The sequence below is a fragment of the Nipponia nippon genome, unplaced genomic scaffold (genome assembly GCF_047370975.1).
Source record: "Nipponia nippon isolate SJK-2023a ecotype South Korea unplaced genomic scaffold, ASM4737097v1 scaffold_27, whole genome shotgun sequence".
Lineage (NCBI taxonomy): Eukaryota > Metazoa > Chordata > Aves > Pelecaniformes > Threskiornithidae > Nipponia > Nipponia nippon.
In genome coordinates this window covers 1,125,159-1,146,566 of record NW_028262344.1, presented here as the reverse complement: position 1 = coordinate 1,146,566, position 21,408 = coordinate 1,125,159, and the positions used below count along the sequence as shown (strand labels likewise).

The window sequence follows — 21,408 nt, the reverse complement described above, 5'->3', positions numbered from 1 at the left end:
AGATCGTACAAGTGCAAGAGTTCAATAGCCGAGCCCATATTTCTGGGTCTCTACAGCTTTAATAAGATGCTGAGGCAAAATACAGAGCAACGTGGTTGCATTCACCCCTTGCAAAGCCCCCCGAGCAGACCCCTAGGAGCCTGCAGACTGAAAGAGCAGAGCTTTGCATTTTGCAAAATGCTGGGTGCAGATCCATGGAGCAGCCTGAGAGATTAACAGAGAAGGATTTTTGGCTTTTCTCTTTTCACCTGCCAAAGCCCAAGGTCTGAACTCCCACCCCTGCCTGCCCCATTTTCTAGCAGGCAGCTGTGTCCAGTCAAGCTGGATTAAACACTGCCACTGTCACCAGCAGTGGAGAAAGTCCTGATTGACCGAGGGGGAAGAGTCAGAGCCCCAAAAAGGGGTTTGGATCTGCAGCATCCACCTTCTCCTGCAGCACCCTCCAAGCAGGAATCTCTATGGGATCACGGAGGGGATGCACAATGCTTTTTGCCCTTTGAAGTTGCTAGCACTTTGCAGGCTCCCGCACTTGCATCCCAACAGCAGAAGATGCAGCGCAGCACAAACCAAGCACCGGAGCAGACCCAGGGCTGCTGTGAGCCCCCAAAGCCTTCCGTAGCAGCCAAGAGGCCCTCAAGCACCAGCTCCACTCCCTCTGCCTTAGCTGGGCATCGCAGGAGCACTCAGAAGAGGATGAATATTCAATATTTGCCAGGCAATAAGCACATAGCTGGGTGCAGTCCCCTGAGCCTGGCAGCAGCCTGCAGAGCCACCCCTGCGCGGCAGCACACAGGGGATCACTCCTCCTCCTGACAACCAAAAACCTTCCCAAACCTCAGCTCCAGCAGCACCACAAGCAGGAACATGTTGCAGCTCCTAACACTGCCCTGAGCCCAAGCACTCGCCCTGGCATGCCTGCACCGTGCATGAGGCACAGCAGCACCTTCACCCATGATGTTGCATGGCTCAGGGATGGGGCCACACACCTCCACACCCCATCCAAACCACATAGGCGCTTGCCCCATCCATGAACTCCTCTCCCAGAGCAGCATCTGGCACCTCGGATCTGGCTGGCACATTTTGGGAAGGGTTATGAGCAGCTGCAGCACGCACAGCAGCTTCAGGAGCAGAGCCTGGGGGAGGTGACCTTGGCAGCAGGCATCACCAGGAGCTGGCCGGTGGCACGCTCGCAGGCTGGTGTGCAGCATTGCACAACCACACCTGCCAGAGCCCACCCTGCCACGGCAGGCACCTTGTGACTGCTCCTGCCGGAGCTGCAGCTCTTTCCGGGGAAGGTCTTCTATTTTGGGAAGAATGTTTTCATTTGGCCTATATTAAGCGCATACATTTCGCAGTCACAAGGCAGGCGCAGAGCTGTGCAGGAGTCTTTCCTTCAGCGCCAGCAGCTCTGCAGCTTGGCAGGTCCCAGCGGTGCTGGCACACACGCAGCCAAGCCCATTGCTCACCAGCACGCTGCCTAATGCAATTAGCTCCCATGTGCACCCCTCCATTCACACACTTGCCAAAAGGCTGCTGCAACCCATTGGGGAGCTGCTCAGCTCCTCTTTAAATTCCAGCCTGAAGCTCCAGCATTAAGGACCCCCCACCCCACTCCTGGAGAGAGGGGAAGCCACTAAGCATTGCTGCAAACACTGACACGCAACAGCAACGTGGAGGTAAAGCATTGAGAAACCCTCAGGTGTGGCCTCTGCTCAACCTACCACCCATGCTCCCCAGGGATGCTGCGTGGGCAGGGTACGGCACAGGGACTGGGTTACAGAGGGGTCAACCCCAGCACTTTCACTTTTTCCCCCCCTTCTCCTGGACACTGCAACCTGGTGAGAAGGTGCGTCTCTGCCCCGTGCCTCATGGATGCCCTAATTGTGATTACAGCCCTTTAGGGATGACAGCAAAGAAAATAAACAAACACCCATTCCTGGTCCTTGACATCTCACCAGCCAGGCTGGGTGATGCTCCTGGGAAAGCCCTGGGGCAGCAGGTTAATGAGGAGCTGGGGATGAGGAAGAAGCATCCTCTGCTCTGACTCAGCTCGGGCTGAGCCTGGCCCCAGGAGTTGCCCCATCAAGGTGCAACGGGCTGGCAGGACCCAGCTGCTTCACCCACCCACTGCCCACCCTGCTGCTCCCTGCAGCCAGCCGGGCATGGGGACCTACGTGGAATTTAGGCCAGCTGAGCAGGGCTGTCTATAAATAGCACCGTTTCAGATTCAGCCTGCATGTGGCTCTTCAGTCCCCAGTTTATTTTTCTCCCTTTCCATGGCTCTCTGCAGCCTGAGATGAAGGGGAGCACAGGCTGGACCCTTCGTTAAGTCGCACAGACAAAACGGGGAGTTAAATTACTCCAAATCCCCAATGTCAATGCACTTATACCAGATTAACCTTCGCATCAATGGACTACCAATTTACACTAAACTGGCTTAACCCTTCCTTAAATGGGTTTAACTGGCCTGCCACAGGGGGCTCATATAGGTTTAATGAGCTCAGCTATGGTGCTTTCCCAGGCAGCCCTGAGCCCCCATCAGGGCTCCATGCAGAGGGTGGCCCCAGGCCCCCCCAAAGCTGGTCTGGGGGCTGGAAGGAGGCAAGGGTCCTTCCCACACATACCCACAGTTGGGGGAGGAACCCCTGAGCATGGGTACCTTTTCCAGAAGGTTTTTTCCAGCTCCCCCCTTCCCAGGCATTTGTTCCCAGACCCTTAGTACCCTGGCTCTGAAGGGAACCCCAAGGTAACCCCTATTTACTGCTCCCCCGACACTGGCAGGGCTGACAGAGCCCCTGCCCTTACACCCCAACAAACCAACCAGCTGCAAAAGAAGACAGAAAACAGCCTGACAACCCCAACACACAGCAGGACAGCCAGCCCCCCAGTTTTCCACCTACCCCTCTTTACTCCACCAGTATCCCCAGTCCCACAGCAGCAGAGCAGCCAGCAGCAGAGGGGAGCCTGTGCCCAGCCAGGTCTGGCAGAGCCCCAGCCCCATGGCCGGCTCCTTGGCAGGGCTGAGCCCTGGAGCTGGCTCAGAGCTGAGCAGAGGGCAGTTTGCAAAGGCAAGGGCTGGCACCCCCCCAGGGTGAGCCTCACAGCTGGGACACAGCTAACACTGCTGTTTGCAGAGATCAGGGCCATTTGCAGGATGCTCCGAGTTGCACAGAGCAAGCAGCAGCAAACCAGGCATTGCTCTTGGTGGGGAACATCTTCCTCACTCTGTGCCCCAGCAAAACAAGAGCTTTTTTTAGTACCTGCCACAAAATTAGGCATAAAATCCCCCTGGCTTCCCTTTCTAGCTTAGCTCAGCTTGGGCCAGAGCAAATGGCTCTGCCTCCCGTGAGAACATACTGCATGTGTGAGTAAACCCCAGGTGCCAGCCACACACAGCAGCAGAGGTGCCCAGGGCATAACAGCATCTCAATTAGAAGGTGAGGCAAGACCTGCACCAGCAAAAAAAAAAAAAAAGAAAACAAAACCACCATGCGTGTGCTGAGCAGCATGTTCCCACCTGTTACCAGCTAAATCAGTACCTGCAGACAGCATTCTCCAGGGGTGCTCCAGTCCCTCCAAAAAGAGCAGCCTGAGCAGAACTGGCTCAGTCCTGGGGGGGCTCCTCCTGCCTCTTTTTAAGCCCAATAGACACCTGCTGCCCATCAGCCCATTAGCTCCCTCCTTTCCCATTGACTCACCAGCTGGTCCCACTGAGTCACCCCTTCGAACCACCTCTCCTTTCCGTGGCCCGTGGCCATTTCTCTGGTCCCTTGGTTCCCATTGACTCACCGCTGCTCATCCAAAGCTCACCCTCCCCTTTCTATTCCCATCCTGCTCACTTCTGGTCGCCGCGAGTCCCCCCTGCCCTGGTACCTGCCTTCCTCCTCACCGGCACCACGCCGGCAGCATCCCTGATGAGCTGCAAGGAGCATCCCGGCGAGGGACCCGCAGCTTGTGGCTCCCAAAAGCACCCTCCAACCTGTGCAGAAGTGCCATTGCCAAGCCCTGAGGCTGCAGGGAGTGTTTGCTTTTTCGTGGGTAAAGGATTCCCCCCCATTTCTTACCCTGTCTGGCATCTTCTGCTGTGTTTTATTCCATGAACTGCGGGAGAAATAGCAAGTGATTTGCAGAATTTAGGTGCAATCAATGGCTCTGACATATTCCTTCACACTTCCCATCCATCCCTCCATCCAGGTTAATTTTCTCCAGCTGCAATATGGGAAGCATTTAGGAATGAGTCTGAATGACTTTGGAAGTGTAGGGAAATGGGATTTTCGGGAGCGGGGAGGCGCGGGCCTCGGCGCGTGCCGTGCCACCGGCGCACCCGCAGCTGGGCTGAACAGCTCCGAGTGGAAAATTCCTGTCCGTTGAGCATGGATTGTGGTTCAACAGGTTTTAGTCCCAGCCCCTTTATTTGTGTCAGTGCAAAAACTCATCCCTAGGGCATTTGTTTGGATCACATGGGCGAGCATATAAAAATGGGTCCTACCTGTCCAGGCCAGTTAGCACCTCGGGAAAGCAAAGGCGGCTGCTGGACTGGAGGGGAGAGCTGCGGGACGGTGCAGAGCCAGTGCATGCAGGTAACCGTGCTGGCTGCCCAGAGCAAATTTATCCCCCATTTTTTCACCAGGGCTTTGCCAGGGCCAGCAGCGATGGGGTAGGGTGAGGCTAAGGGCTTTTCCCTGTGTCGGGGAGCTGCGGGGGGATGCAAAGAGGTTTGGAAATGGGTCGGTGGGCTGCACTGGAGTGGAGGTGGTTCATGCCACAGGAGCAGCTTTAAGTGCCGCCGCAGGCTGTTTCCAGCCCTGTCGCTGTGGGCTGATGGAGACCCTCTGGAGCGGGTGATGCTCTCAACTCCTCACTCCCTCATTGCTCCTTCGTGCCCCTTCGAGCTGTTGAGAATTGGGCTGTCAGGTCCCAACGGGGCTCCACGGGGCGTGTTGGTGGCAATAGGGGTTTAACGAGTAGCCCGTGGCCAGCACGGGCAGAGAGGAGGGCGCTCGGGCAGAGCCACATGCGAGAAGACACCAAGTTGTGGGGGTGAAGGCTCTTCCAGCGTGGGACGGATGCCACCCTGCTGTCCCACGGGAACAAGGAGGATAAAGCTGGTGACTCTCCATGGCTGCTATTTGCTGCTTCAATAAGAGGTGTTGATGTCTCCTGGCAGGTAGTCGGGAAGTCCATGCAGCCACCAAACACTGCCATCACCTCCCTGCCTGCCTGCCTGCCTTGCTCACCGTCTCCTGCTGCCTGCAGCCTGCCTGGCAGGGCGATAGGCAGCACTGCTGCCGCTTCGTTTGGCCGGGAGCCGTTAGGGTAGGAAGTGGTTTTGGAGGCTGGGGTGCTGTTTCACAAGCAAGGGCACGAGGCGCAGCCGCTCTCCCGGGGGCCACCACTTGCAGCCGGGCTCTGCCCTGGGGGAAGGGGGTGACGCTTCCACTCACCCACCCGTGAGCCTCTGCCCCGGGGGGTCCTGGCCTGTCCCTAGTGCTGGCCACTGCATGTGGTGTCCTGACACCCCCCGTGGCCCCTTTCAAACAGCCGTCGCCACTGAGACAGACCCAGGCAGCTCCTGCGCTCCCTCCCTCACCCCCTGGGTCCTGCTGGGGGCTCTGGGACCCCAGAAGTTTTTTCCCTAGCCAAGCTTTGCTTCTCCCCCTTCCTCTGCTCTCTATCCCTACTGGAGACAGTTGCTTAGAAACAGACTCCTAGTTCTTTGATTTTTGAATTTTTTTTTTTTAATGTGGAGATATGCAGGCCCCCACCGAGCCCCCCCTAGACCCCACACCGTGCTCTGTGCCGGGTGCTGGCTGCACCCAGACCCAGGGACAAGACCCAGCAGGTCCCACTTTCCCCCTTCTCGCTGAGCATCGGTCCCCAAGCTGCGGCAAGACAGGCAGACACCCACCCCGCACCCATAGCAGCTCCCTGGGTGCGATGTGAGAATTAATTCCTTGGGGTTGTTTGCTCGGGGGGTTATTTTCTTCTTCTGATGAAGAGCCCAGGATGGTTGTCAATGCTATCAGCCTATTTTTGCCCTGCTCTCCCTAGCAAGACAACCAGGAGAAAAGGGAAACAGAGAAGCCACAGGATGCACTGTTATAAGAGGAACTTTCCCCAAATAGAAGCTTTTCACAGTTTTTTCACGAGGCGTCAGCAGCTCTTAATACTGTATGAAGCTGTGAATACTGCATGAAGCAGCCGGCCGGCGGGGAGCCTGTAAATGTTTCAGGCTGCAGCTGCAACGCTCCTGTGAGCACGGGGCCGGCCATGCATGCCCAAAACCTGGCTGGGGTGGCGGGGGGAAGCAGCTGGAGGAGCAGCCTTAGCTGCAATTTCCTAGCGGCAGCACTTTCTGCATCAATCAGGGCGGTAAATCCAATGTATCCCAGCTGGACGGTGCAGAAATCCTGCACGCATGGACCGAGACCTTGAATTTTGCCCTGACCTGGTTTCTAGCTGCAAAAGATCTGTCTGGCGAGCCCCAGATGTTCATTAGCTCTGTGCCGGGGTAAAGGGAGGGATGCTTTGCTTGTATAATACGTTGCATTTTACATGGCTCCTTCTGGGTTTAAATATTTATAAACTGAGTGATGAATCCCTGAAATTCTGCAGTGGTATCAATGGCAGGATGAGTTATCACCCGTGGCGTATCAGGTGGCTGTATTTCGGGCCTGGGAGAAGGGATCCAGGCGTGTATCTGGGTCACAATATGCGTATGCAGTGACTTTCCAGAGCACCCCAATCTCCTGGCTCGGAGATAGACCCTGTTGCTCTGGCAGGACAGAGGAGGAAAGGTGCAGAAATGCTCCTGTTGCTTGTTTTAGACCTTCCCCTCCATTATCAACTGTTTTCTGGACTCTCCTTCCCAGTCCGCTCCCTGCCAGTGCGGTGGCACATCCCACCGTCCCGTCTCCAGCAGCACGGGGTCCCTTTGCCCCCCGCTGTTCCCCCATCGCGGTTGGGTTGGGTTTTGCCATTTTTGCAAAGTGCTGGTCGGAGACTTCTCCTGCCTGCTGGATCCAAATGGATATTAAGCCCATAAAAACCATTTGGCTGAACTGCCTTCTCCCTCCCTGGCTGCCTGGTGAAGGAAAGCTGAGCTCTTCCAGTCCTGCTGACGGGGCCGGCGAGCCCACGTGGATGCCTGGGGCAGCTGTCCTGAGCAAGGAGACCACTTGTAGCATCATGCAGGAGGAAAAGCTGCAGGATTTGGGGTTTTCAGAGCAGCAAAATGGAGGGGTGACCCTAATTGCTTTTCCTGGGTGGATGCGGAGAAGGACCCAGCACCACGCTGGGTCTCTGAAACGCGCTCCCACTCCCTGGCAGGAGCCAGGCGTCTGCTGGCTTTGCCAGGAGCGAAGCCCAGGCTGGACTCTGCTCCAGCCTGACGTCTGCAGGCACCATTGATCCGGTGACAGGAGAAGGAGAGCCCTGCTGCCCTGCCTTGCTCCGGAGCTCACAGGAGGGGAACGTTGCCCAAAGCAAACATGCCGGTGGGCTCGGTGGTCTGCTGGCCACCCCGGGGAGCCAGGCACTGCTTGGGGCACACGTGAAGAAGGCTCTTAGCCCAAAGGCACGGTACTTGGAGCTGGGGAGTGGTACTGCGGGACCCCTTGACCACCCTGGCCAGCCCCTGGGGCTGAGGGGACGCTGTCACTGTGAAACCCAGCACAGTGAAGGGGACGGGTCTGTGCGTGCCTGTTGCGTGTATCTATGTATCTCCCCCTCGGCTGCTTTGTACGGTGAAGGCGGTGGCGTGGGGAGAACAGACCTGGCAGCGAGATGTAGGGACGGCGGGCAGAGCCGCTCGGTAGATGAGGGACAGCCCTCTCCCCACGCAAGGACACTTCTTGGCCAGCCCAGGTGGCCGTGCAGGACTTGCTTTCCCAAAGGCTTTCCGTCCCCAGGGTAGCGGGGTGACACCGTGCAGGAAGGGGGGGGGAGGCCATGTTTTGGGTGTTTTCACAGTGTCATTCTGCCCTCTCCTTTCAGAGTGTGCCAGGAGAAAGAGATGGAAAGCCAAGGGAAAGGCAGCCCCGCGGGGAAGATGACTGCAATGGCTCACAGCCTGTAAGTACCTGCCTGCCACGGCGCCGGCTCCTCCAGCCCCGGTTCAGGCTCTTTTCCTCCGGCCACTTTCTCCAGGGGACTTTGCTCTTTGCTCCCCTGTGACGCACTCCGCTGCAACGTCTCCATTCCCCCATGGATAAGGCGGAAAACTCACGGCAGGGCTTAGGGCAGAGCAAGGCAAAAGCAGATCCCCGGCAGCGGGGGCTGTGGGAGCGCGTGGTCTGGGGCTGCCGGAGGGTATCGGGGTGTCTCCCCGCTGCAAATCTGCTTTTGCCGGCGTGCTGCCGGCGAGGGATGCATTGCCTTGGCCTGTCGCAGCCCTTCAGGCTTCTGCAAGGTGAATAAGGCTGAGCTCACCTTTCATATTTGGGGATCAGAGCGGGGGGCACTGGCGCAGGCAGAGCTGGGAAGGTTACGGTGGTTGCAGAGCGTTTGCTGGCTGCTCCAAGGAGCAAAAGGAGAATGGGTTTGCATCCCTGCAGCCGTCCCCCCCCCCCCGCAAGATGGGGGAGCAGCAGTGCAACCTGGCGTGCCAGCCCCCAGCAAGGCTGGGCAGGGGCGCGGGGAGCACCTGGGAGGGATGGAAACACCCCCGGCATTAAACCCTAGAGAGCCATCAAGTTTACAGGGGAGAGCATGGCTGGAGCAATGCCCGCTCATGTCTCCGATATCTGGAGAGCTTCTTCATTCCTTGCTGGGGAGGGGGAGATGGAGGGAGGAGGGTGCTACAGGGTGAAAACGGGTGCTTACTCCCAGTGGTGCAAGCTCCCCAGTGCTCGGCCATCGGGTTTGGAGCTCTTTACCTGGGAGCGAGAGTGATGACAGAGCCGGGCAGATGGGAGCCCTTTGGGACAAGTTCAAGAGGCTTAAATTGGAGAGAGACACGGGAGCAGGGAGAAAACGGCCTTTTAATTACAGCCCTGCCAGCGGCAGCGGTGCTGAAGGAGGGGAGCTATTGCCTTGCATAGCCCCGTGCCATGCAATGGGCAGCCGTGCCATGCCATGGGCAGCCGTGCCATGCCGTGGGCAGCCGTGCCATGCCACGGCGTGGGCTTTCTAGGGAGTGGTGGGATGCAGCGAGTCGGCTGAGACTTGTGTTTCTCCTCCCACGGAGCAGAGGGGCTGCGAGTAGCAGCCACGTGCTCCATAGATGCTCCCAAGCCCCTTCCCCGGCCCGGTGCCCTCCCCGGTGCCTCCCGCCACCGGCTCTCTCCTCCCGGCAAAGCCTTCTGCCGGGAAAAGGGCCCGTGCGAGCGCTGCAGCCCGGGTGTTTCGACTGCAAGCGACAATTGTGCTTTTGTTTTGCCTGGCAGGGAGGGGGGCAGGCGGGAATTCGGCTGCCCAGAAAGCTGCCAGGAACTCTTTATGCCACATTTAAGCACCTGCTACAAGAGAGCAAATAAGCCAAATCATGCGGCTGGCAAACAAGCTTTACGTGTTCCTTCCCCGTGACCCACTCCAAGAAGAAGAAAGCTCAAAGCTGCAGCTCGGCTGCTCGCAGCTCCCGTTGCAGGGAAATAAATAGCTTCGCCGTGAAGCCGATAGCTTCGCCGCCGGCTCGCAGTGCCGGTGTGGGCACGGAGGCAGCCCCGGGAGCTGCCTATGCCCGGCTCAAAAGCCAAAGGGCTTCCCCCTCCCCAAATAAGCGACTCCGTCTCTTTCTGCTATGGAGAGAGAGATCCCCGTCCTGCGAGTTAGGTGAGGCGGGGGGTGATGCCGGGGGGCCAGGATGGGGGGGCCGTGCCGGGCGGCTGCCGGGGCTGCGATGCAAAGGTGCGACGTGAGGCGAGCGCTGAGGTTTTGACGCCGGCTGACGCAGCGTTGCATCAGTGCCGGCCGCGCCGTGGGCTGCCGGCCGGCCTGATCCGAGTGGAAAGGGAGCGGGAGGCCGAGCTTAGCGTGGTGGAGGCGATGGCGGGGGGGGGGGAAGGCAGACGAAAGCCTTGGGAAAGGATGGCGAGGCATCACGTGATGCGGATATACGGGGTCAGAGCAGCGGGGCCAGCGTGCCGGACGCCTTCCCGGCAGCCAGGCTGCAAAGATGACTTTGAGTTTTTTTATGCCCTGGGGTGGCAGGGCAACCCCGGGGGCCTGGGGGGTGAGGAGGGGGCTGCGAGGAGCGCTGTGGGCCCGGGTTCAAAGGCAGTAGTGCAGCGTGTGGCCTGTGCTTGGAGAGCACGGATGGATGGGTCATTCCGTTGGGATAACCGGCCCTGCAAGGGACTGGGGCTGCTCCAGGGGGGCCTGGGGCTTGGGAGCTGTCACACGAGGGGTGTCCTCCGGCACAGCCCCCTCCTCAGCCAGGCTGAGGTGCCTGGCAGCACCGCCAGCACCGCGTGCGGCCCGGCGGGGACCCCAGGGGCTGGCAGCCCTGCGCGGCCCCCGTGGGAAAGGTGCTCAGAGGAGGGGTGCACCCTTCCCTGGGGGCAGGAGGGAGGTGCTGGGCAGGGGGGCAGTGCGGGGGGGGCTGGGTGCAGCGGGAGGATGGAGGTGAGGCGCAGGGGGAGGATGCGGGTGGGATGCAGCAGAGGAAGGAGGGCAGGGTGGGGGTCCCCCGCAGGGGAGGGCTGGGGGCAGGACTGGCGGGGGCAGGATGGGGGTCCCCCATGCGGGGCAGGACTGGGGGGGCAGGATGGAGACCCCTGCGGGGAAGGGCTGGGGGCGGGATGGGGGTCCCACGCCCGGCAGGATGGGGTCCCCCGCCGAGGCGCCCCGGCCCCGCTGCCCGCAGTCGTCGTCGTCCCCCCCCCCCCGCCTCGGGTAACCCCCCCCGGGTCTCTCTCAGCCAATGGGCGGCGGCGGGGGGGCGGGGGCGGGGCCTCGGCGGGGCCGCTTGTTTTTTGTGAATGAAAGGCGGGGCGGGCCCGACTGCAGCGCGCCGCTCCGCGCAGGGCTCCGCGCAGCGCCGGGCAGCGCGCAGGGCTCCGCGCAGCGCAGCGCAACGGGCCGCGGATGCGGAAAGCGGGGGAACCGAGGTGTCGGCATGGGCCCCCGCGCCCCAGGCCCTGAGCCGCGCAGCGCGGCGCCCAGGCGCGCAGAGCCCAGCCTCGCAACTTGCGCCGTGGCCATGTCCGGAGGGGCGAGCCCGGCCCCGGCCCCTGGGAGCCGCCGCTTCGTCTGTGTTGGTGTAAGTACCGGGGGGAGCCCCCCCCCCCCCCCGCCCCCGCCGCGTCCCGCTCCGCCTCCGCGCATCCCGCCCGGCCCGGCCCGGCTGCCGGCGCCGGGAACAGCCAGGGCCCGGCCCCTTCGCGATGCACCCGCCGCCGCCTTGCAGTGCCCCGCACCCCCGGCCTGGGTGCTCCAGGCACCCCCGAGCCCTCTTGCAATGCCCCGCACCCGGCCCCGGTGCAGACCGCACCTCTGAGCCCCCTTGCAAAGCCCCGCACTCCCGGCCTAGGTCCTCCCCAGCCTCCTTGTGATGTCCCGCACCCCCGATCTGGGTGCTCCGAGCACCCTCGGCCCCTTTGCAAAGCCCCGCACCGGCTCCCGCTGCTCCTCAGCCCCATTGCAATGCGCTGCACCCCCGATTCCGGTGCTCCGAGCACCCCCGGCCCCATTGCAATACGCTGCACCCAGTCCCACTGCTCCTCAGCCCCCTTGCAATGCCCCGCACCCCCAATCTGGGTGCTCTGAGCACTCCCAACCCCATTGTAATGCCCCTCACCCATTCCCGGTGCTCATCAGCCCCCTTGCAATGCCCTGCACCCTCTATCTGGGTGCTCCAAGCACCCCCGGCCCCATTGCAATGTCCTGCACCCAGTCCCGGTGCTCCCCGGCCCCCTTGCAATGCCCCGCACCCTCAATCTGGGTGCTCCGAGCACCCCCGGCCCCATTGCAATGTCCTGCACCCAGTCCCGGTGCTCCCCGGCCCCCTTGCAATGCCCCGCACCCCCAAACTGGGTGCTCTGAGCACCCCCGACCCCATTGCAATGTCCTGCACCCAGTCCCAGTGCTCCCCGGCCCCCTTGCAATGCCCCGCACCCTCTATCTGGGTGCTCCGAGCACCCCCGGCCCCATTGCAATGTCCTGCACCCAGTCCCGGTGCTCCCTGGCCCCCTTGCAATGCTCCGCACCCCCAATCTGGGTGCTCCGAGCACCCCCGGCCCCATTGCAATGTCCTGCACCCAGTCCCGGTGCTCTCCGGCCCCCTTGCAGTGCCCCGCACCCCCAATCGGGGTGCTCTGAGCACCCCCGACCCCATTGCAATGTCCTGCACCCAGTCCCGGTGCTCCCTGGCCCCCTTGCAATGCCCCGCACCCCCAATCTGGGTACTACGAGCACCCCCGGCCCCATTGCAATGTCCTGCACCCAGTCTCGGTGCTCCCCAGCCCCCTTGCAATGCCCCGCACCCCCAATCTGGGTGCTCCGAGCACCCCCGACCCCATTGCAATGTCCTGCACCCAGTCCCGGTGCTCCCCGGCCTCCTTGCAATGCCCTGCACCCCCAATCTGGGTGCTCCGAGCACCCCCGGCCCCATTGCAATGCCCCACACCCGTTCCCGGTGCTCCTGGCCCACCACGTCCCCCGGTCCCTGTGCTGTGGCCGGGCCCAGCTGTGCTGCAGCCCCGCTCGGGGCCCCGCTCCCCTGCTGCGGCCTGCACAGCCCCGGCTGCCTCCCCGGGGCCCCCGGGCCCCATTTCGCCCCCAGCCCCCAGCTGCCCAGGAGGGTGACGAGAGGTGCTGCGTTATTTTTGTGCATTGCTGCCGTTTCAGGGCGGTTTCCCCCCGGTTTGGGGGCTCCCGTCTCCTGCTGAGGTGCGGGATGAAGGATTTTTAGCCTGGGAGTTGCTAGGCGACGGCTCCCGGGGTGATGGTGCAGTTGCCTGGGCAACCGCAGGCTGGGCAGCCTGGAAGGAGCAATTTTGGGGTTCTCCTTGGGAGGGGGGTGAATTGGGTGCCTGTGGTTTGGGTGGTGGGGCTGCAGTGGGCAAGGAGAGCGGGGCTGGGGGGGGGGGGGCTGCTGACCGGAGCAGCCCTGCTCCCCAGGGAAGGGCTTTTGCTGGGGGGGGGAACTCCGATATCTCGGCATCTTGGGTTATTTCTTGCTCTCCTGTGGGTTTTGGAGCTGTCCCCAGGAGAGATGCGCTGGTGGGGAAGGTGGGGAGGGGGCCTGCGGAGGTGGAGGAATGGTGCTGCTGAAATTGCCCCTGCCAAGGGGCTCAGCCCCCTCCCGGGGCAGTGTCTCGTGGGTGGGGGGCTGCGAGCCACCCCCGCGGGCCCGCCGGAGTTCCCCAACGTGCTTCTGCTTTATTCAGAGCCTGCATTTTGTGCCTGCTGCTGTCCCCCCTCTTCCTTTCCTCATCACAGGCACTGCTCCCATTAGCATTTATCCCTTAATTCCCTCGGGGCACGGACTTTCCGAGCAGGCTCCCAAGTCCCCTGGGCCGAGCTCCCCACATGGGGCAAGCATCCAAACTGCCAACCGCAGTTGTCATCTCCATGTGCCTTCCCCCCCACCGGCTGAATGAGCTCAGCCGATTTGGGAGCATGGCTGGCCCTAAAAATAACCGCAGCTAAGCTCCCCGAGCACTACCGACCCCCCCGGAGATCTCCTGGCCCAAAGCTGATCCCCGGGAGGAGCAGGGGACCGGGGATGGCGCTGGGGTGGGATGCGTGAGATGGAAATGAATTTCCAGGGGCTAACGAGGAAGGAGGCAACCTGCCCTGACTCCTTTTTGCCGTGCGGAGCCCAAGGAGGTTGCTATTCCTGGTTTGCAATGCCCTCAGCAGACAGCATTCCCTGCATCCCAAAGGATGGAGGGGCCATGGCACGCGGTGACAAAACTACTCAGAGAAGTTTTGCCTTGGGACCAGTCGATGTTTAAGCGCTGGCACCTAAAGCAACCTGGATTTGTGCCACCCGCTTTTGCCTACGCTTGCCCGCAAGGCTTGTGGCTCAATCCTGCGCGGTGCTGAGCCCTCTCACCTGCCACCTCCTCCAGGCTGGCGTAGCCAGGTGTGCTGAGATCGCTTGTGCACGGGAGGGAGGTGCTAACATTGGAAAGTCCTTGCCAGGCTGCTAGTTTAGGGAGCTGCGTCCGTGGTCCCCGCGTGCAGGGCTCGGTTGCCATCGTTACCGGGTATTTTAGCTCACCGAGCCTTTGCGCTGGTGGTTTATTATAGCAGCTCGGGAGGCCGGTGCCAGGAGGGGGTGACAAGGGGGAAGAGATCTGCGGCTTTGGGAAGTTCAGAGCAATTGGGATATGGGGGGTTTTTTTTATCCTTTTCCCCTTCCCTCAATCTCCTCCTTGCTCTTCCCCGTGGAAATGATGTAAATCCCTGGCTTAGTGCTGTGATGAGTTAATTCTGGCTGATTTAGACTCTGGGGCTCTGAAGAGGCAGAGGGTGGTTACACCTGGGCACTCCTGCTTGCAGGATACGGGCGCTTCATCTCGGCTTCATGGCACCCATAGCACCAACCTCCGTCTCGGGAGGGTTCAGGTCATGCCTGGTCCTGGGAGGCCGGTGATGCTGGGAGCCTTCCCAAACCCAACGGCTGCTGAGCCTCCTGGAAACATAACGAGTTTCTTCTCATTTGCTGCTGGGAGCAAAGATCCCCTCCGGGAAGGGGGTGGGAAAAGGGGGGCTGATCGGTGTCGAGGGACGGACCTGGCCGACCCCGGAGACAGGCAGCCAGAGAGGCTGGCAGTGCCCGGGTGTGCGCTCGGTCGGGTGGATCTGGAAGCTTCGCTTGCAAACACTGGAGAGGGAGAAAGGGGAAAGGAGGAGGGGAAAAAAAAAAAAAAAAAAGCCTCATCTCACATGAACAAGCATGAGCCAGGGCCGGAGAGACGGGGAGGGAGGAGGGTCGAATCTAACGCAGGGCATGTGTCTGACGCGCGGCAGAGCAACGCACACTGCCATGAGAACATTAAATTTTAAAGGGGACTGGCGGGGAGCGTGAGCCGGGGAGGGGTAGGCAGCTGCCTTCGCTCGCTGCCTTCATTGGGGCTCCCGGCTGCCGGTCACTGCAGAGCTTCCCCCGTGCTGCGAGGGGCTGGCGGCTCCGAGCGTGAGTATCGGCATCCTCTTGTTGCTTTGCCCCCCTCAGCATCCCGGCCCGTCCGGACACAGGCCCCCCCGGCTCATCCTGGCTGTGTTTGCTGACCCCCCTTCCCCCTGCAGGTCCCAATTAATGGATTCTGACATGGATTATGAGAGGCCAAACGTAGAAACTATCAAGTGCGTCGTGGTCGGGGACAACGCGGTGGGCAAGACCCGGCTCATCTGTGCCCGCGCCTGCAACGCCACGCTGACCCAGTACCAGCTCCTCGCCACCCACGTGCCCACGGTGTGGGCCATCGACCAGTACCGCGTCTGCCAGGAGGTGAGGGCTGCCGGGGAGTGGGGCAGGGATGCTGGGGCGGCTTGGCTCACGGATGCCCTGTGGGGATCCCGAGGAGACGGAATTGCATCCTCCCTGTGGGGGAACTGCGAATTGCTCCTCCATGCCCTGCATGCGGTGGGGACAGCCCCGCTCTTGCAGGGCTCAAGGACTCAGGAGCTGGATGTTTCTGTTCCCACAGGTGCTGGAGCGCTCCCGGGATGTGGTAGATGATGTTAGCGTGTCCTTGCGGCTCTGGGACACCTTTGGTGACCACCACAAAGACAGGCGCTTTGCCTATGGCAGGTAGGGGAGAGGCAGAGCCTCATGCTGCCCTGGGCGGGGAGGGCGGGCAATGCCGAAGCACGGCAGGGTTGGCTCCATCGTCAAGCTGGACCTTGACCCTCCTCTCCTCGCAGGTCCGATGTTGTGGTTTTGTGCTTCTCCATCGCTAACCCCAACTCCCTGCACCATGTGAAGACCATGTGGTACCCAGAGATCAAGCACTTCTGTCCCCGCGCGCCCGTCATCCTGGTGGGCTGCCAGCTCGACCTGCGCTACGCCGACCTGGAGGCCGTCAATCGGGCACGGCGCCCCTTGGCCAGGTGGGACTTTTGTGCCCCAATGCCCATGCCTGCCCTATGCTTTCTCCTTACCATGCATCTGAAGAGGTCTCTTCATTATCTCCCCTCTTTTTCAGGCCAATCAAACCTAACGAGATCCTTCCCCCGGAGAAGGGGAGGGAGGTAGCCAAGGAGCTGGGGATCCCCTATTACGAGACGAGCGTGGTGGCCCAGTTTGGCATCAAGGATGTCTTCGACAACGCCATCCGTGCCGCCCTCATCTCCCGCCGTCACTTGCAGTTCTGGAAGTCCCACCTCCGCAACGTGCAACGACCCCTGCTCCAAGCCCCCTTCCTGCCCCCCAAGCCCCCTCCACCCATCATCATCGTCCCAGACCCCCCTTCCAACAACGAGGAGCGCCCAGCCCACCTCTTGGAGGACCCCCTGTGCGCGGACGTCATCCTGGTGCTGCAAGAGAAGATCAAAATCTACGCACACAAGATCTACCTCTCCACCTCCTCCTCCAAATTTTACGACCTGTTCCTCATGGACCTGAGCGAGGAGGACCAGCAGAGCGCCGCGGGGCATGGCTTCGGGGTGGCCGTCACCGCGGCCGCCGAGCGGATGCTGCACCAAGAGGAGAGGCACCACGGGCGGGATTTCCTCCTCCGAGCCGCTAGCTTTGATATCTGCGAAAGCACCGAGGAGGCCGGATCCGGCCAGCGAAAACCGTGCCTTAGAGCCTCCACCAGTGATGGGATCCTGCGGGGCAACCGCTACGAGAACGGGGAGCGTGGGCTGCGGCGGGGAAGGGACCTCTCCTCTTGGAGCCGGGCTTTCACCAGCATCCAGGAGGAGATGGCAGAAGATCCACTGACCTACAAGTCCAAGCTCATGGTGGTGGTGAAGATGGATGCTTCCATCCAGCCGGGTCCTTTCCGGGCCGTGCTGAAGTACCTGTACACGGGGGAGCTGGATGAGAATGAGCGGGACCTCATGCACATTGCTCACATCGCTGAGCTGCTGGAGGTGTTCGACCTCCGGATGATGGTGGCCAACATCCTCAACAACGAGGCGTTCATGAACCAGGAGATCACCAAAGCCTTCCACGTCCGGAGGACCAACCGGGTGAAGGAATGCCTGGCCAAGGGGACTTTCTCGGGTACGACTCCAGGCTGAGGGGGAGGACCGTCCACAGCACCCCTCTCCCTTGGTGGGGGGTCTGCCAGATGGATGTGGGGCTCGGAGCTCCTGGCTTTGCCCCACACGTGAGCAGGGCGGCCATGCCGCGAGCCATCAGGCTCTCACTCGCCTTCCCTGGGGTTTTTGGTCACACTTTGCGTTTCTGCGATTTTTATAGCTTCCCCCCTCCCCCCCCCTCAAAAGCGTGAGTGTAATGGCCTTTCCCCAGGGTTTCCTGCTCCCCAGCCCGCCTGACAGCTCTGTTTATTTACAGGAGAGCAGCAAAGGCAACTTCCTTTCCTCCCGGGCCCAGGTTTTCACAGGGTCATCTGATTTACAAGGAGCAATGTGCTCTTGGTAGGACTTCCCCGGCTTTCTGCCGAGCATCACGTGCCACCGGCTGGTGCCGTCCGGGGAGGGGTGGGGACATCCCAGCCTCCCTCCGGCTGAATTTGTTTCATGAGGATGGACCTTGATGTGGTCAAGCTGTCACTGTCGGGGGACAGATGGGTGCTGGCCCTTGGCACACCTCAGGGAGAAGCTCTGGTCCGGGGTGGAGAGCAGAGTAGGGGTGGTAGGAGATCCCCCTTGTCCTTCCCAGCTCTCTCAAGGGCTCAAGCCTGGGCGAGACGTTTGCTTCCTGGGTTTTCCTCTTTGGTTTCAAACACGTTGTGGTATGCCTTGGGAAAATCCCTCGGAAGAGCCGGAGCCCCGCTGCGGCTCTTCCCTGAGCTCCTCTGAGCCAGCAGAGGATGCTGGGGGGGGTGGTGGGGAAAAAAGGGATCTTTAGGACAAATTATAGGATATGCCAGGCTCTATCCCCTTCCCTCTGCTGTCCCCGGTGCGAGACCTTTTGTGGCAGGAGGTGGCTGAGCCCTGTGTGACGAGGACGTCCCCAGTAGCATCCCTCTGCTTGTCCCCAGATGTCACCTTCGTGCTGGATGACGGTGCTATCAGTGCCCACAAGCCCCTGCTTATCTCCAGCTGCGACTGGATGGCCGCGATGTTCGGCGGCCCCTTCGTGGAAAGCTCCACCAACGAGGTGAGGAGGGGCCCCAGAATTTGTCCCGGGAGGGTGGGACGGCTGGGGATGGTCGTGAGGTGACAGCCGGTGGGTGTCTCGCAGGTGGCACTTCCCTACACCAGCAAGAGCTGCATGCGGGCGGTGCTGGAGTACCTCTACACCGGGCAGTTCAGCTCCAGCCCCGACCTCGACGACATGAAGCTCATCATCCTCGCCAACCGCCTCTGCCTGCCGCATCTGGTGGCTCTCACCGGTGAGTTAGGGTGGCTGCAGCGGGACAGCGTCCCCCCACTGTCCCCAAGCTTGGTGGCAGCCCAGTGCTCCCGCTGTCACCCAGTCCCAGCCACCCTGTAACCCTGCGTGTCCCCCACAGAGCAGTACACCGTCACCGGCCTGATGGAGGCGGCGCAAATGATGGTGGACATCGATGGGGACGTGCTCGTGTTCCTGGAGCTGGCTCAGGTAGGACGCGGTGGGACAGGACCCCGCGACAGCAGGGGATGGGGCCAGGGGCTGGGTGGTGCCGCACAGAGGGGTCTGGCAGCTCCAGGGGGTGATGCTGTCCTGGCAGAGAGGACAACTGGGTCTGGTCTTGGATGTCTGTGGAGGAATAGGGCGAATTCCTCCTGCTTCCCCGGTGATCCGTGCCGTGGTGGCTCTGACACAGGCTCCATCTCTTCCAGTTCCACTGCGCCTACCAGCTTGCCGACTGGTGCCTCCATCACATCTGCACCAACTACAACAACGTCTGCCGCAAGTTTCCCCGGGACATGAAGGCCATGTCGGGAGGTGAGCAGGGGCCGGGGCGGGATGAGGGGAGTCCTGGTGGTCCCGGTGCTGTCCTCACGCCCCCCCTCTCCCTGCAGAGAACCAGGAGTACTTTGAGAAGCACCGCTGGCCGCCGGTGTGGTACCTGAAGGAGGAGGATCACTACCAGCGGGCGAAGAAGGAGAGGGAGAAGGAAGACTACCTCCACCTCAAACGGCAGCCCAAGAGGCGATGGCTCTTCTGGAACGCCTCCTCCTCCCCTTCCTCCCCTCCTTCATCGTCGGCAGCCACAGCCTCCTCTTCCTCCTCCTCCTCCTCCTCGGCTGTGGTTTGAAAGCCCGTCCTTGCCCTGGCTCCAGCATCCCTGGGAGGAGACGGGGAGAAGGAGGAGGAGGAGGAGGAAGGGTGGGATGAACTGCCCCAGTGCCAGACGTGGAGCGGACACCACCAGCCGAAGACCCAGAGGAGATGGTGGTAGCAGGGGTCCGTCCCTGCGGAGAGGCTCGGGGCCGGGCGCCAGCCCCCAGCGCTCCTGGAGCCCTGCTCTCCCTGCGCCACGGCTGCCAGCGCGCTGCAGGGACCGAGCAGCAGGAGAAACTCATGTTTACAGGAGCACGAGGGCTGTGTCATGCTTTTATTTTGAGGTTTGTTAGGTTTTTTTTTTTTTTTTGAACATCAGCAGCATGAGGAAGAAGAAGCAGCAGCCCATCCCACTTCCACTTCAATTTGTAACCAGAAGCTGCGAGATATGGTTTGTTTGTCTGATGGCATCTCGCCCCCGCGGGTAGCTGGAGCTGCCGTGGGGGTCCTGCCACCCCCTTTGACTTGCAGCAGGGTCAGGCACGGTGCAGGGGACCCCGGTCCCCACATGCTTCCAGGCACTGCAGCATTCCTCCTTCTACTCACAAGCGGGGTCTGTCTTATTTCGGGGAACAGGAGGGGACAGGAGTCCTCTCCTCCCTGCCTCTTAACTTTTCTTTTTTGTTTCAAAAGAAAACTTAAAGCAAAAAAAAAAACAAACCAATCCCAAACTCCCGCCCCACAACCTGCCACACCAGAAACCGACCCCAGGCCCTTGGCTTGGGATTTTAGCCTGGAAGGCTCCATTGTAATAAATGGTATTTTAAAAGCCCAGCGTGGTCCCTGTGTGTTTGGGAGGAAGCAGCTGGACATGGGGCATCCTTGTGCCCTGCTTGGGGTGACACCAGCACCCCCCTACCAGCGCTCCCGGGATGGCCAGGGACAATGGAGAAGCATTGCGGGATCCAGCCATCAAACAAACGCTGTACGCTGAGAGGCGGCTTTACCATCGGACTAACTTCACGTGTCCCACCCGTGTCCTTGTAGGTGCACAACCACAACGGGGACGTGGCAGGAGAAGGCAGCACAGTGCTGGGACAGAGCTGCCCGCCCCGGGGGGGGTTGCAGGACTGTCAGGCAGGGAGGGACCCAAAACTCTGCTCGCCCTCCCCAGCCGGGAAGGGGAAAGCTCCTTTGAGCCCATTCCCGGCAAAGAGGCTGCTGTGAGCACGCAGGGATGCTCCTGGCAGGCAGGGATGCTCCCACTGGTGTCCCCTCCCGCTCCGCATTGCTCCTCTTCCCGGCTGGCCTCGATGGAGCACCTTGGAGTCACTCATTTCACATGCTCATCCTCAGCTATGGATGCAGGAGCGGGATTGCGGTTCCAGCGAGCTTACACTCGGTGTTTTCACACTTTGCAGCACCAGCGAGCAGGTAGGACAAGAAGTTTCTTTCCCTTTCGAATCCAGGCGCTCACCGCTGCTTCTGGGTCCTGTTTGCCTTCCCCAGGCCAGGACCTGAGCCACCATGTCCCAGCACTAAATCCTGCATGCGCCTGGCTCTGCAGGAGCTCCCTGCCCAGGTTTGCATGCTTGGGAAGGCATGCTGGGGCTGCCTGGGACAGGACCTCTGGCATGAAGCCTCCTGGCAGGTCACTGAAAGCTCCTGCTTTTAGCACTTGCGCCAGAGCTGCGTTATCAATAAACCCAATTGCAGCGCGAAGGCTGGCAGGCAGCTCAAGGGTGGCTTTCTGGAGCAAGCAGAGCCCTTCTCTCACCAAGCACCGCATGGATTTGCAACACAGCTATTGCAACACACGAAGCCCTGGCTGGGTGTAGCCAGAGTGGGGAGCGCCGCAGCCCCCCGCCCCCGGCACAGCAGCTCCGTCACGGGGGTCAGCAGCATCGCTTGGTCCCGGGGTCCCAGCCCCTGCACGCTCGAGGGACTGACATTTCAGCTTCCTACTTTTGCAGGCAACCAGAGACGGGACTCGTGGCAGAGACGTAAAGGCAGAGCCCAGGTTTGCTGCTGAGGACTTTTCCTGGCAGGAGCATCACTGGTGGGGACCATTCCCAGCAGGATGCTGGTGTGGCAGAGCACTAACGCCATGGGCTGGGTCCTCGGTGCCACACGGAACAACTGCTGAGCATCTGGTCCAGCTCCTTTGGTGCCCA

General features: G+C 61.1%; 2 protein-coding genes across 10 annotated transcripts in view; one reads left to right on the top strand and one right to left on the bottom strand.

Annotated features, from left to right (window-relative positions):
- Nucleotides 1-4,221, bottom strand: part of PEBP4 (phosphatidylethanolamine binding protein 4) — an 81,693-nt gene extending 77,472 nt beyond the window's left edge. For 2 of the 7 annotated variants that reach the window (XM_087762992.1, XM_087762996.1), the window contains exon 1: nucleotides 2,901-3,042. In XM_087762992.1, the coding sequence (XP_087619118.1) occupies nucleotides 2,901-3,001 (101 nt within the window). In that variant the 5' untranslated portion in view covers nucleotides 3,002-3,042. Of the gene's footprint in view, nucleotides 1-2,900; nucleotides 3,043-4,064 lie in introns of those variants that run through there. The other 5 variants (XM_087762993.1, XM_087762995.1, XM_087762994.1 and 2 more) reach the window with 5 other exon arrangements.
- A 286-nt stretch (nucleotides 4,222-4,507) lies between these two features.
- RHOBTB2 (Rho related BTB domain containing 2) lies at nucleotides 4,508-21,342 on the top strand. Of its 3 annotated transcripts, XM_087762903.1 has the most exons (11): nucleotides 4,508-4,580; nucleotides 7,996-8,073; nucleotides 15,199-15,400; nucleotides 15,600-15,703; nucleotides 15,817-16,002; nucleotides 16,098-17,122; nucleotides 18,066-18,184; nucleotides 18,269-18,419; nucleotides 18,540-18,628; nucleotides 18,850-18,955; nucleotides 19,033-21,342. In XM_087762903.1, exons 2-11 carry the CDS (start codon nucleotides 8,015-8,017, stop codon nucleotides 19,266-19,268), a joined length of 2,277 nt encoding a protein of 758 aa, XP_087619029.1. In that variant the 5' UTR covers nucleotides 4,508-4,580; nucleotides 7,996-8,014; the 3' UTR covers nucleotides 19,269-21,342. The 3 variants fall into 3 exon arrangements, with proteins under 3 accessions (XP_087619029.1, XP_087619030.1, XP_087619028.1); XM_087762904.1 differs by lacking the exons at nucleotides 4,508-4,580; nucleotides 7,996-8,073 and adding an exon at nucleotides 9,531-9,771; XM_087762902.1 differs by lacking the exons at nucleotides 4,508-4,580; nucleotides 7,996-8,073 and adding an exon at nucleotides 10,920-11,200.
- The last annotated feature ends 66 nt before the right edge of the window (nucleotides 21,343-21,408 follow it).

Coding starts and splice junctions, on each gene's coding strand:
- RHOBTB2 (XM_087762902.1), top strand. CDS start 10,920: ATGAAAGGCGGGGCGGGCCCGACTGCAGCGCGCCGCTCCGCGCAGGGC. Junction 15,401..15,599: donor AGTACCGCGTCTGCCAGGAG/GTGAGGGCTGCC, acceptor CTGTTCCCACAG/GTGCTGGAGCGCTCCCGGGA. Junction 17,123..18,065: donor GGCCAAGGGGACTTTCTCGG/GTACGACTCCAG, acceptor GCTTGTCCCCAG/ATGTCACCTTCGTGCTGGAT.